Raw genomic sequence first — 14,209 nt, 5'->3', positions numbered from 1 at the left:
AATACAGGCCCCATGCACCACGTTGAGGCCACTGAGAGGAAGAATGCCCGACCCTCTTCTGTGTTCCCATGGCAATCCTGTAGGAACTGCGTTGGTGGGAAGTTTTGATCGGATCCAAAGTCTATAGTTGCTTGGGGAACCCTGGTAAGGAGTTTAGGTATTCAGAAGCAGGTGCAGCTCCAAGGATTAGCATATAGACTGGTCAAATACCTTTAATTTCTTAGATGCTGTGAATGTTTGCCATGATGTTCCAGCTAATGGAGGGAGGCAATGCAGAAATGCTCCTGCATCAGACACCTGCCCAGCAGAGGGAAAAGCATGAAGAGGGAAAGATAACCACACAACGTTTATCAGTGATGGTTGACTCACTTGAAGTGTAGACTTCATGTATCCAACTGGGGCATCATATACTCAGGTAAAGATTTTCATTTTTTTTTAAATACAAATGCATCTGGAGAGACAGTGTAGGTGGTAAAGCTGCCTTTGAGCTCCCGAACCCGTGTATAAAAAAAAAAAGGCACGGCTGTACAAGTTTGAAATTCCACCACTAGTCTTGAGGAGGAGACAGGCAGACTCCCCAGGGCTTGTCCATCTAGACTACTTAGTCAGTTTCAGGTCAATGAGACTATGCCTAAAACCTTAAAACACCAACAACAACGAAATGTGGATGACACCTGAGTCTGTCCTCTGATCTTTACACATATGCGCACACATATGCACATGTCTGTACAGGTGCAACTAGGCATACAAACCACAGGCCAGTGAGAAGGCAGCTGTAGACACCCCAAGCTCCTATCGTATCTCCAGTGTGGATAGACTTGAGCTACCTGGAAACGGGTGCCAAACTGTGACCTTCTACGCAGAAGACCTTCTATGACTTTTCCAGCATATGACGGAGCTGTCACTCCGGGGTGACTCTGACATTTTCCTGATTCTTTCTTAGAGAACCATTCTTCAGCATTGCTCTGGAGCAAACAGCCTTCGAATGCTGTGTTGGAATAAGTTTCTATTTACAGCAGCCACTACAGGCTGCACTTAGCAAAGCCCGAAGACATGCCTTTCCTGACATCCAAAATGCTTTCATAATTCACAGGTAAGCCATTGGTCCAGGCCTAAAAAGACAACCTGAGTGACTTTGGCCAATGGCCAGAAAGACTCAAATTCAATGGCAAACGAAACTTAATCCTACTACAGCCTGGTTATATGCTAGCATTGGACAGCTGTCTCCAAATTCTGACTACAGTGAACAGCAGGAAAGGCTAAGAAAGATTTCTGGGAACTAGGCAAACGCTCTAATGTTGAGCTAAATTCCCAGCTGAGTAACTTTGCATATGAACTAAGACTAAGGGTTCCGAACACCATTTCCCAAGTTTTCCTTCCGGTCTCCAGTGCCACACACAGCATACCCAGATAGAGAGGAACACCCAGCACCCCTTTAGTGCGCATGCTTCTGACGAGAGAAGGCTCCAGCATCACCTGTGGCACGCTGGGTGGGTCTCCCAAAGGCGGAGGGAGGATGTATACGGGTTTGATGTCTTGATATTTAGAAGCAAAGGAGTCAGGATTTCAACGGTTGGGAAAAACAGGTTAGTCCCCACTCAGAAGGCAGGGCAAAAGTTCAAATGTGGCAGCGTGAGGGCTACCTTATGATAGTCTTCTCTTCTTGCTGGGTTTAATAGGTACTTCCACTGTCTCTACAGCCAAAACAGAGCTGGGCTTACGGAGGAAGTGGTCAGCCCTGTTTGAAGCCACAAGTGAGCATCATTCAGCTCTTCTCTGCTCCATTCTCTGCCTACAGCCAGGCTGGAGCAAGCATTGAGGCAGAAGGCACAGTCCCTCCCAAGATCTCCAAGCTCTGCACATGTATGTTAGTCTCTACCCTAAACATGGGTGAAAAAAAAACCAACTGAATGTGTGTGTGTGGGGGGGGGGGTGCGTGGGCGCGCATGCGCATGCTTGCGTGCAAAACTTGGAATATTCTACCGAATGACACTTGACAAGCAAGTATAGCCAGGCAAACAGCCGTAGAAATGTCTCACTCATCAGTTAATGTGTTGGGAGCAGTGAGACCCCAGATCCTGAATTTCTTGTAATCCCCTGATCTGAGTGCCTACAGCTGCTCTGAGCACGAGACCTTCAGGAGTTCCTGATGGCAGGAGACTGGTTTCTGGTGGGTTTGGCTAGGGCGTGGCTATCTCTATATAATCTGCCCCTGAACACAATAAAGGGGGCATTCTTGGGGAATTCAAGGATGACCTGTGTCGCTGTCTCTCTGTCTGTGTGTGTTTGTGTATTTTAACCTCCAGTCCCCTTGCCCGAAGCTCGCGAACTGGGTGCCAGCGCACAGAGTGGAGACGCGGGGGGGGGGGGGGGGGGGGGGGGGGGGGGGGGGGGCGGTGCGCGGCAAATGTTTCTTAAGCATCTACTAAAATGTGAGACATTAAAAACGAATTCAAGTGGGAAAAACTCTGCCCAGACCCTGGGGCAGTTTGATCCCTCGTTAGAGATGAGGAAGGTACAGCCAAACCACCTGTGTTGGCACCTTGGCAGGCACGAAGAAGCAGCCAGGGAGGTTTCTGCCAACCAATGGGTAAGGTAGGGGCTCAGGGGTTCTCAAGCCTCGCAATTTTCCAAAGGGAAGTTGTGCAACTTCTCATTTGGTTCCAGAATCTGAAGAGGCTCCTCATCATCACATGTCCAAAGGGACAAAGCAGAGCCGTCCTTTCAGAGGAACGCCTGGCTTTTCCAGGAAGATAAACGTGGCTAGAGTTGGAAGCACGTTATTAGCATTTTGCAGCTGGATGGAAAATGTGGCATTTGGGAGGAATCTCTCCGGACCGTCCCTGCAAGCAACAATATGATTTGCAGGGGGCTAAAGGTCTCAGTTTGGAAGACAGTTCCCAAGTCTCCCGTGCCAGTCAGCGCCCCGCTGGGGCTCTGGAGTCGGGGCCTTTTACCTCTTGCCGAGACACAGCCAATGAGGCTTTCTCCTTGGGTAGTTAAACTGAAATTTCATTCAAATCACTTTTCATTGTTGGGAGAAAGGTAAGCTGACATTTTCAGGGGATGACGACTTGAAGGACAGCCACATGTTAACACACCAACTCCATTTCTTCTAAGAATCTCAGACATGCTAACCAAATCTCCCCACGATCCCAATTTAGTTTTCCAACAGAACAGCTTGAACAAGTATTGGTAAGTGAGGGGTTTAAATGAAGGTCACAACGAAAAAAATATATATATGCAGCGACTTTAAAAACTGAGTTACACCAAAGGTTCTGACTGAAAGACTTCAAGTACAAAAGCGTATACAAGTGAATTTTAGGGCACCCGAGAGATTCATAATGAAGTCGAGAACAAGACGGGGTGTCGGGAGAGAGACCTTTCACCGCTTATCTCTCTGCCCTGGTTGATATTTAATCATAGACACATACGAGCTTATTGAAGTAATAGTTTAAGACTCAATTTAAAGAAAACCATTTAAGATAAAGTCTCTTTGCTGACAGGGTAGCTCAGGATACTGAAAGAGAGTATTTAAACAGAATATATTTTCCTCTGCGACAAACCCCTGTCCTTCAGTAACATCTCCGAGGGCAGAATGCCCGATTCAGTTCCTGATGGGCTGGGGGTATATACGGTGTTAGGACAGTTACTTATATAATATATTGGACTGAATCTATGGATTTAAGATCAAGCGATCTAATAAGCCCATCTAATCTAATAGAGCATACCATCCATTCATTTAGGTAGACAGTTGCCGGAGGATCTTTTTGAAAAAAAAAAAAAAACGTGACCTCTTCTGCAGAGCTGGAGGAGACTGTCCGGGAGGGGGACAAGGGCCTGCTGAAGGTCACGCTGTCACTCAGTCTAACTACAGTCTAATCTTTGTGGACTTCCAGTCTCTCGCCTTGACAGGCATTCCTACCCCTCCCCGCCCCCTTCCTGGCTTGTTCTCTCTCCATGCATGTGTGGAACTAGCCACGTGCCCTCTGAAGGAAGGGGCTGGCAGTCATTTCTGGGTCTTCGGCATCTGGAGTCATACCCAGCCCATAGCTGGTGACAAACAGCTGCCAAACGAACGACGGAGCGTGTACACAAACACCCCCACCCCCACCCTACACATATGTATGCATCATTTTAAAACCTATCGGCATAGCTGAGGAGGAAAACAAGTGGATTGATGCCACAGTGTTTAGTTACGTTGCTCTAGCCCTGGCTTGCTAGCTAGCTATAAAATAGGAATCAGTAGGGCATCTGGATCTTGTATCGGGTGAGGTTCTACCGTCCCCTGCAGGGGTAGAGCCCTCTGCCCTGTTCCATTGCTGGCTGCCTTTTTTTCAACAGCAAATTCTAACCTCCGTCTGTTGAATCACTCAGTTAAAAGAGGGAAGTGATCGTAATATGACAGTAAGTCTGTGTTTATCTGGGGTTTTGTCGTTTTGAGTCAGCCTCTCTTTACAGGAGGCTGGCCTGGATTCCGATCACATTGCTGAGGATGACCTGGCACGCCCAGTGTTCTTGCCTCCCCCAAGCCACGTACTAGGACCGCAGGTCCGAACCACCACCCTCGACTTTAGGTTTGGACAGCTCAAGGTGGCCACTTCGAGCATATGCTGGCCATTTAGCTGATGATGTCCCCCTCACAGTCACCCATCGGCTCTCCACAATAGACCCTACTACAACCGCATTTGTCCTTCCAGCTGCTGAGACCACTCTGTCCTACTCAGGCGACTGTCTGCTTAGCACAATGCCCACACAGACGTGTCCTAACTAGGAGGGAGACAAGATCTGATAAAGGTAGAAAGTGGAAAATTTTACAATGATATAAAAATATCATTTTGTTACTTTAGAATTTAGACAATCTCCTACTTAAAATATTTATCGGGTTTAAAATATATATATGGGGAGAGGTTGTTTTTTTTCTAGACAGGGTTTCTCTGCGTGTCCCTGACTGCTTGGAACTCACTCTGTAGACCAGGCTGGCCTTCAACTCAAAGATCCACCTGCCTCTGCCTTCAAACGCTGAGATTAGAGGTGTGTGCCACCACCAGGCACATTTACATTCTTATAAAATTTAAATTAAAATATTTCTTTTGCTATGAAACCTGGACAGAAGATCTCTAATTTTGGTCACCAACCGTGATAAATTCCTAACAACTATCCATAAGCTACTGCTGTGATGGAATAGTCTGGAATGACTTTTTCTTTAATACAGGCCACATCATGGATGCAAAAGCCCAGCGAGATGCATTGCTTCGCCAGCGAGTTCTTGCTGCAGAGAAAAGCAGAACCCAATGATTTCTTTTGACTGTCGTCAAGACTCCAGAGGGGCTGACACTAATTCTCATTTCACACAACTTCAGCTTGAACAGATGCCACGTCCCTTCTGATTCGCTGCCTCGCTGTCTGTCCTAAATGTCAAAAAGTTACAGCGCACTAGTGTTCCTGTTGTAAGATAAAGGCAGATAAGAACCTGAGGGCAAGCTGGCAGTGTTGGCCTAGTCCTTCAATCCCAGCAGTGGGGAGGTAGAGGCAGGTGGATCTCTGGGTATGAGGCCAATCTGATCTACAGGAAAGCCAGGAAAGCCACAGCTACAGAAAGAAATCTTATCTCAAAAACAGAACGAACAACCAAAACAAAAGGATCTGAAAGCGAGTGGACCTGAGCTGAGGTGAGAGGCAGAACGAAGGGTTTCTCTTGTCAGCTTGAAAACTCAGCCCTGCTCCAGACCCATATGAAAGAGCAGAAGCCGGTGTGCGAAGGGTCAGCATGCCTGGCTGGGGAGGAACCTACGTTTGAAGGGTCTTGTACACTGAATATCTCACTTGTGCTAAAGCAATGGCTATGGGAATACATTCATGTTGACTCCTGCTATTCAGAAATTAACGTGAGAAAAATGCCTTTACTGGGTGCCACCCCTGTCCTCACAAGATGCAGGTGGCTCTCTGGGCCCTACTCTCCACAGCTTCTGAATGCGCTGCACCCAGCTCCCAGCAGCACAGCTCCCCTTACCTGCACCCAGAATAGCACATCAAGCTGTTCTGCTTTCCCAGCATGCTCAGAATAGCACATCAAGTTGCTCTCCTTTTCCCAGGATGCAACACTCCCCTGCACCTTTGGCTCCTCTTGACCGGTTTAGCACCCTGGAAAATCCTTGTTCCTCCTCTCCTACATCCTCTTGTCTAACCATACCCGTCTTGTCAACAAAAGGGGCTTTCTAGAACCCTCCCTCCGTTTTCATTCTAGAAGCTCTAGTGTTCAGGAGCAAGCTGATTTCCCGTCTAAGCCCATCCACCCATGTGTCATGCATGTTTCCATCTTATCTTTCCCAGCGCTGAGAACAGACATCAGGGGTTAGGATGAAGCACCTCAGTCCAGTCCTCATGGACCAGTCTTGTGGTGGCTGACGGCGGGGTGCATTGTGGATAACCCTGTTAGAACTCATCAGGGTTCTCAAGAGAGTGAAGGGGAACTGGCTGGCATGGGAGCAGGGCTCAGACACCCAGGCCTTTAGGAGATAATCTGCCTCATTGAAATTTTGCACAGTGGGATGGGAAAAGGAAGGAGATATGAGTCCCGAACAGCTACAGAAAAAAAAAAAAGACAATCTTGCTTCTGCTACATTTCCCCCAAATCCAGACGAATACATTTCCTATTTGTGAGTGAGAGCTAGCAGAACTTTCTCATTAGAAAAGTTAAAATACACAGTTGCTGACAGAAATGTGCCTTGGGGTTCTCTACCCCAAGAAGAGGTACTTCCATAGAATGAGGACTTCACACCAGCTGAGGTGTAACCCTAACATGCTAAGGCAGCCTAGGAGAAGAGCAGGAGAGGATGCACACAGGGCATGCCCAAGGGGTGAAAGGTCATAAACACCACCATGACATCCACAAGGGAAGAAAACCTCAAGCTCCTTTTCGGGAACATGCCTAACAGGACACATCCACATATTATACTTCAACGGTTAATACGGAATAGGGGCGGGCAATCCTTCATGTTTTAATTAGTAAACATTTGCGCAAACATCTACTGTGTACGTGTATGCATACATGTGTAGGCATGTAAATGAGACACCAAGATATCTGATGTTCCAGGGTCCTCAGTGGACAGGAAGGATATAAATATCTAACTTGTGACTCATTACTCAGAGAATCAGAAGCCTTCCAACATACTTTGTGTGTGTGTGTGTTTTGTGTGTTTGTGTGTCTGTCTGTGTTCACACACATGTGTTAGCTGCATCAGCTGCACCAGCTAGCTAGTAAGCCTCAGAGATCCTCTGATCTTTGCCTCCTTAGTGACCAGAATTGAAACCCAAGCCTTTATGTTTGTCCTGCAAGTACTACATGAGAGAGCCATCTGGTCAACCCTCAACATATGTTTGAATGTAGCCTCCTTCTACCCTGTCACCAAGCCGGTGCACTTCTAACTGCGGAGGGTGACACAAGGAGGTAGCTTGTCATGTTCATAAAGGACAAACTTGCCCAGCCCCTGGGAAGGGTCTACTTCTAACACAAAGCAGCACCAGGACTAAAGGCCTTGCTTGAGCCTTTCAAATCCTGGCAACTGACTCGGGTCTGCTTTGCAGACTCTGCAGATCGGAAGCCCGTCTGTTGAGGACTGCTTTGTTACCTCCATCGCTGCAGGTCCTGGAGTCAGAGGCGAGGCTGTCCGTGGAGCCCGTGGTGAAGCTGACGTGGGCCCCCCTGAAGGATGGGCTGAGGCTTTCTGCAGAACTCTGGCTCACTTTTTCCAAGTCAGAGCTGCTCTTGTTCATTTTTAACAGGTGCCTAGAGAGGGAACAAACAATGGGCGTGAGGACGTGAGGTTCAGCTGGTTTCCAATGAGAGACCTGCGGATGGGTCACAGGTCTCCCATGCTCTCAAAAACTGCCCAGCACCAGGAAGTTATACACAAAATAATCCAGGGGGAGCAGGAACAGGGGTTCTTATGAAATATTATGCACAGGAATACTGTTTGCTGAGACCGTCTGGGAGAAGAGTAAATGAATTCGGACAAGCTCCAATGCCCCATCTTGGGAGGAGATGGCTTTCCATCTGATCCCGTCTGCCATCAATGCCATCTAATATATCTGGGAAATGTGGCTTTAAAGAGAAAAACTGGGAACAGCGGCACCCAGTCCACTTCAGAGTGATGCACGGAGAGTGTATAGAGAGTTACAGAAACTGGATGCTTTTGCAAGCCCTGGACTGAATTGCCAACTAGGCCTAAAACCGTGGGCAGCCTTTGTGCTCTTCTGCCGCAGCTTCGGTGGTCTGCTCCTTGGACCCAAGGAAAAGCTTCTTTAAATTTTAACCAGACTTCCCATGAAATGCTTAAGCGGAATCAAACTACCCCTTGAGCCCAAACTGCCCTTTGGCTTCCTGTGAGACGGTTTGTTCTATGACTTAGATAACATTACCAAAATATAAGAAACGGAAATTCCAACTGTAGGAACAAAGCCCTTGCCTCAAAACAAGCAGCACCAGGTCGAGTGTTCAGGTCACTGAGCCCTCCTTCCTTCCCTAAGAGCCACATGACAAGTTACTTGTCACCTGACAGTTGCACTGTGAAGTGAGACAGGACCCACCATCTGTCCAGTTCTTCCCCATGTGCCTGAATGGAGGATACGCCTTGACAGCCTCTCTGTCTTACTATGGTGGACCACACTGCAGTATCTGCTGCAGGAAACATTCAGTGCGGTATTGATTAGGCAGCAGCACTAACTGCCTTACTTAATATCCATGACCTTATAGTCAGGCATTGAGAGATTTTTTTTCCTTTTCTTTTTTTGTGGCGGGATTGTCTTGCTTTTATTCGAAAAGTTTAGAGAAAGCTTGTGCGCGATCATAGCAAATGCTCACTGGAAATCATGTAGCTCCCAATCTCGAGACCTGTATTAACATTTATTTTAAAGCCTTCAAATATTGTTACCATGATGGTAATGGGAAGAGTAGATCTTAACATTTTAGAACCATGTCAAGATCTGGAAAACAAGACAAGACTAACCAAGAAATAAAAGAAAACAAAAACAGCAAAATAACAATGACGTCTTCGTGCTGTGGGAGTAATGGTCTTTATTTAAGCTTCAGCAACATTAATAATATATTTTCCTCATCAGATATTTCAGCAGCAACATCATGGTTTATAGAGCATAAGCAGCCGCTAAAGCTTGTCTGTTTGAAGTCTTTGGCCCTTTGTGTAGCAGAGTGTGAAAGTGGAGACTTTGGGAGGTGACTGTTGGCTTTGGATCTCTGACATCATGGATGGATTTAATATAAATTCAGATCCTAATGGGGTTCGGCAAGGCAATGGAGTACTTGGGAGATGAAGCCTGGCTGAAGGAAGCAGGCCATAGGGGACACGTCCTTGAAAGGTATGCTTTATACCTTTCTCCTTCTAGCTTTCTGTTCCCAGGCTGCCATGAAGTGAAGAGTCACTCTGCCTCCCCTCCTGGTACCAATCAAAACATACTGCCTTGCCCCGGACCCGGAAACAATGGATCCAAGTCACTTTCCTCCTTCAAGTTAATTTCCTCAAGTATTTAGTCACTGTGATGGGATGAGAACAGAAATGGTTTTCTCAGAAGTCACAAGATGAAGCTTTGACAAGGACAGCTCCATGAAGGAGAGAGGCTGACTCCAAAGTGTTCTCTAGATTTGCCCAGTCCCCAGACCTAGACAATCAGGGACGAGGGAGATGGCTCAGTGGATAAGAGTAATTGATCTGCAAGGATGAGGACTTGAGTTTGAATTCTTATCACCTCCATACAAGGCAGGTGTCGCTGTGGAAGGCAGAGAAGGGGGATCCTGCAAGCTTGCTGGTTATATAGCCCAGTGAAAGTGGGAGCTTCTGTTTTAGTGAGAGACTCTGTTGGTGTAGGAAGTCCTTCTGTTTGTGTGTTGCTTTCATTGGTTAATGAATAAAGAAACTGCCTTGGCCTAGTAGATAGGGCGGAACTTAGGTAGGTTAGGAGAAAACAGAACTGAATGCTGGGAGGAAGAAGGGGCAGAGTCAGAGAAACCATGGATCCTCTGCCAGAGATGGATGCTGGTTAGGTAAGCATCTCCAGTAAGCCACTGTTACGTGGTGATACACAGATTAATGAAGATGGGTTAAACTAACAATTAGCCAATAAGAAGTTAGAGCTAATGGCCAAGCAGTGTTTTAATTAATACAGTTTCTGTGTGGTTATTTTGGGTGTAAGCTAGCCAGGCAGACAGGACCAACAAGCGTTCCTTCCCCTTACAACACTCTGTCTTGGGGAGTAAGGCAGAAAACAATAGAAGAAGAAACCTGGCTTCCTCAGGCCTCTGCATGACTAAGTGGGCACTTGTACCTACACACACACACACACACACACACACACGCACACACACGCACACACACGCACAGATATTAACAAACAGTGAGAGAGCAGGGCGGTGGTGGTGCACATCTTTAATCCCAGCACTCGAGAGACAGAGGCAGGTGAATCTCTGTGACCTTAAGGCCAGCCTGGTCCACAAAGCAAGTTCCAGGACAGCCAGGACTACACAGAGAGATCCTGTCTCGCAAAAGCAAAAGAGAGAGGTGGGGGAGAGAGAGAAGGAGAAAGGGAGAGAGAGAATCACTAAGGCAGAAACTAGAGCACCCTGATTCCTGAGCTGGCACTGTGCCTACTCCACACACCAAGGAAACACTTGAAGACTTGTGTATAAATAAACAAATTTAAGAGACTCACAAATTCACCTATGAGTGAACACACACACATGCAGGTGTGCCAAATTTGAAAGAAAAGGGAGCACTTAAGTACTGGATGCCAATCTTCTTACGAAAGCAGGACCAAGAATGATGCTTCTACAAAAAGCAGGACAAAGGATGCTTCCATACAAAGCAGGACTAATGATGCTTATTAGAAATCGGGACCAAGAATGCTTCAATACGAAACATGAGCTTGTTGTGGGCTCTGGCAGACACGTTTCATTTACAATTTATCACCCATTGCTGAATTTTATTGACATGTAATTTAGGGGTTTCATATTTATATTCATTTAGAGGCCAGCCCACAATTTCTCTTTTTTCTTGTCTTTTTTGTAAAGGTTAAATCAGAAGTACAGAATGAACCGAATCATTTTTCTTCTTTTTCAATTATCTGGTGTCATTTTTATAAGGCTTAAGCGATTCTTGAAAGGTCACTGGAACTTCCTATCCAGTCACCGAGGCCTTGCAGTGTAAATGACATCTGTAAAGAGTTCGCTCTGGTGATCACGGGACCAAGATATGACGTGAGTCTCACAGGTGTCAGAACTCGCCGTGTGTGACACACCGCCCTGGAGAGACGGGAGGAGGGCAAGCCAGTCTGAAACGTCGAACAACCGTGACGGGCACAGACGGTAAAGCGGTATCTCACACTGTGCTTAAGCGTGATTTTTTGGGTGGTTAAAGATAAAACGGGGTCTCTTTAAATCTATAAGCGGAAGCTATCAAGGAAAACGTTTCTGACCTTAGGTAAGAAAGTATGATTTAAATAGGAAAAGAAAGAAAAAGAAATGTAGATGAATGGCTAGATCATTTCCAGGGCTTTGAAATTTCAAACTTCTGGGTGATGGAAGGCGCTGTACAGAAAGTGAAAAGCCGAGCCTTGGGGTGAACAAGCTACAAATCTGCCCTCCCCCCATACGCCGTAAGTTGATTCCGGAATATCCAAAGAAGGCCTAAAGAAAATGGCCAATGACTCCCTTGTAGCAGAGGGCAGCAGGATGGCTCAGAGGGTAGGGGTGAGGGCAACCAAGCTTTCCTGGAACTCACAAGGGAGAAGCAGAAAACTGGCTCCCCAAAGCTGTCCTGTGACTTCCACATGCACGCTACGGCAGGCACAGGCCCATACACATGTACTCAGTAAGTTTTAATTTTTTTTTTGAGACAATAGAAATGAACAAATAATTCATCAAACAAGACCCAAGAAGTCAGCCAATGCACAGAAAGATGGTCAGCCTCACTAAGTAAAAAGTTTGTAAGCCAAAGAAACTCTCACTTCATTCAGTAAGATTAGCAATCAACAAGCATTGTTTGACGATGTAGGAGACAGTGGGACCATAGATATACAGACATACACACACACATATATACATATGTACATATATACAGACATACACCACCACCGTCACGGCCACTGCCACCACCAGTTTAATGAATCCTGAAAATTAATCCAATGTAATCCTGTCCACTTTGAGGTCTACATAAGAATAACCTTTAGTGAAGTTATTAAAATCGCTAGCAGAGAATCGGTGACTAAATCATTCTAGTGGTCACAATAATTATTACTAATAGTTCATTTCAACTAAGCAGAAATAACCAGAAAATATCTACAGGGAACTTTTGTGAAAATCTGTTTTGTAAAACTTTTGTTTCAGGTGCATGTTTATGTGTGTTGGATAAAATACTAAATGGTCCCTATGCGGTCCTTATCTTTTACAAAAGCTACTCTAGAATTCAGATCAACAGTTTTCCTTGGACAGCCATGCAGTGAGTGCTAGAGGCTCGAGGACCATAGGGACGGGAACTGCTCAACTCTGCTGGCATCTGACATGGCAGGAAAACGGCCTCAGCCACTGAAGACGAGTGGGGATGCTTTCTAATAAAACTTTCTTTCCAGGAGGCTGTAGATATGCAAGTCACCAACTCCTGTTCTAGAGGAGCCTTCTCCAGAAGAAATACAATGCGAATTATACATGTGACTTAAAATTTTCAAGTAGTCACATTTAAAAATATGAAAGATCAGTGTGACTGATTTCAGGACTGTCATTTCAACAGGTAATCAATTTTTTTTTTCTTTTTCTTTTGACAAGGTTCCTATATAATAGCTTGGGCTGCCCTGGCACTTGCTATACGGCCCACACTGGCATCAAACTCTTGGCAATCCTCCTACCTCAGCCTCCCAAGTGTTGAAATTACAAGTATGCAACCACCATACCCAGCAAATACAAAAAGAGAAAGTTAATGAGTCACTTTAAGTTCTTTTTCCATTCTAAGTATTCAAAATCCTCCATGTATTTATAACCCAGTGAAAGCGCTAACTACGCTTTAAGCTAGGAGCTACCGTGCTACTGAGTGAACACTTAGAGACACTCTCATTTATGTACAAGAATGTTGAGGACAGACAGAACTCTCCATCAGGAAAGGAACAGAAAACTGTGGTCCAGTCTTCTAGTGGAATAAAATACGGCTGTCAAAAACAAGTGAACAGGATTATGTGCAAACATATACAATTCTCACAATGCTAAGAGATGGAGAGCAGTTTGGACAAAGGCGCAAGTGCAGTGTGATACCATCAGCAGACTTTCAAAACATTTAACGATGGGCTTATTCTTTAAACCATCTAATAAAATGGAAATGATGTTTGTCGGCTTTAAGGCAGTAACTGTGCTCGGTGGGAAGAGTTGAAGTGGGAACTGGATGGGGAGGACTCTTCCATGGTAGAGTTTAGTCAAGTTTTACTAAAATAAACCTAGGATGGAGGGAGCAGGTCAGTGGTGTAGTGTGTGCTTCATGCACTCCCAACACCACACAAGTAAACAAAACAAACGAAAAACAGTTACTATTTGAAAAATCCTAGGGGAAGAACCTGACTATCAGTTAAATTGCTACTTGAATTTCACTGCATGCTTCCTTTGGGTGTGTATGGGGGACAGGACCCACTGGAGTCTGAATGGAAGGCAAGGACCTGGTATGACCTGGAGAAGCATCATCCATCCAACTCACTGAGGAAACCGCAGGCTCAGAGATTGTTGGTTCCCCTCAAGGGAGTCTGTGGATGGAAAGTGGTGTTCCTCAGATTTTAGTCCTTGTGAATCTGTGCCATATGATGGGGAAGCCATCTCTGTAGAGTCTCACCCAGTGGACACAGAGCACATCTTTTCTTGTCTGTGGTTTTGGGATAAACTCTCAGTGTATGTGTGTCTGCACACTTCGGAAAGGACAGAGGTACCCAACCGGAGACTGGGTAGTATTCACATCTGAGGTACAAACAGAATTCGTGACTTCTGAAGATCAGAATATTGCTTCCTACTGGTAAATCTCATCTCATGCAGTTAGATTCCCATAAATAATTCAGGAAGCCTTGGGAGTGCTTGGATATACATAAGGACATACTTTCTGATATACACTGGGGTGGGGTGGGGATCCATTAAAAAAAAAACAGTAAAATGTTAGGCTGGCCTCGAACTCGT

At 45.8% G+C, this 14,209-nt stretch overlaps 1 protein-coding gene across 2 annotated transcripts in view; it reads right to left on the bottom strand.

Annotated features, from left to right (window-relative positions):
* The window catches only part of Prag1 (PEAK1 related, kinase-activating pseudokinase 1), a 55,634-nt gene that overhangs the window by 10,575 nt on the left and 30,850 nt on the right, over positions 1-14,209 (bottom strand). For both annotated transcript variants that reach the window (XM_075986532.1, XM_075986534.1), the window contains exon 4: positions 7,632-7,789. In XM_075986532.1, coding sequence (XP_075842647.1) covers positions 7,632-7,789 — 158 coding nt within the window. The remainder of the gene's footprint in view (positions 1-7,631; positions 7,790-14,209) is intronic.

The sequence above is a fragment of the Microtus pennsylvanicus genome, chromosome 9 (assembly GCF_037038515.1).
Source record: "Microtus pennsylvanicus isolate mMicPen1 chromosome 9, mMicPen1.hap1, whole genome shotgun sequence".
Taxonomy (NCBI): Eukaryota; Metazoa; Chordata; class Mammalia; order Rodentia; family Cricetidae; genus Microtus; species Microtus pennsylvanicus.
This window is presented reverse-complemented; position numbering and strand designations above follow the sequence as displayed.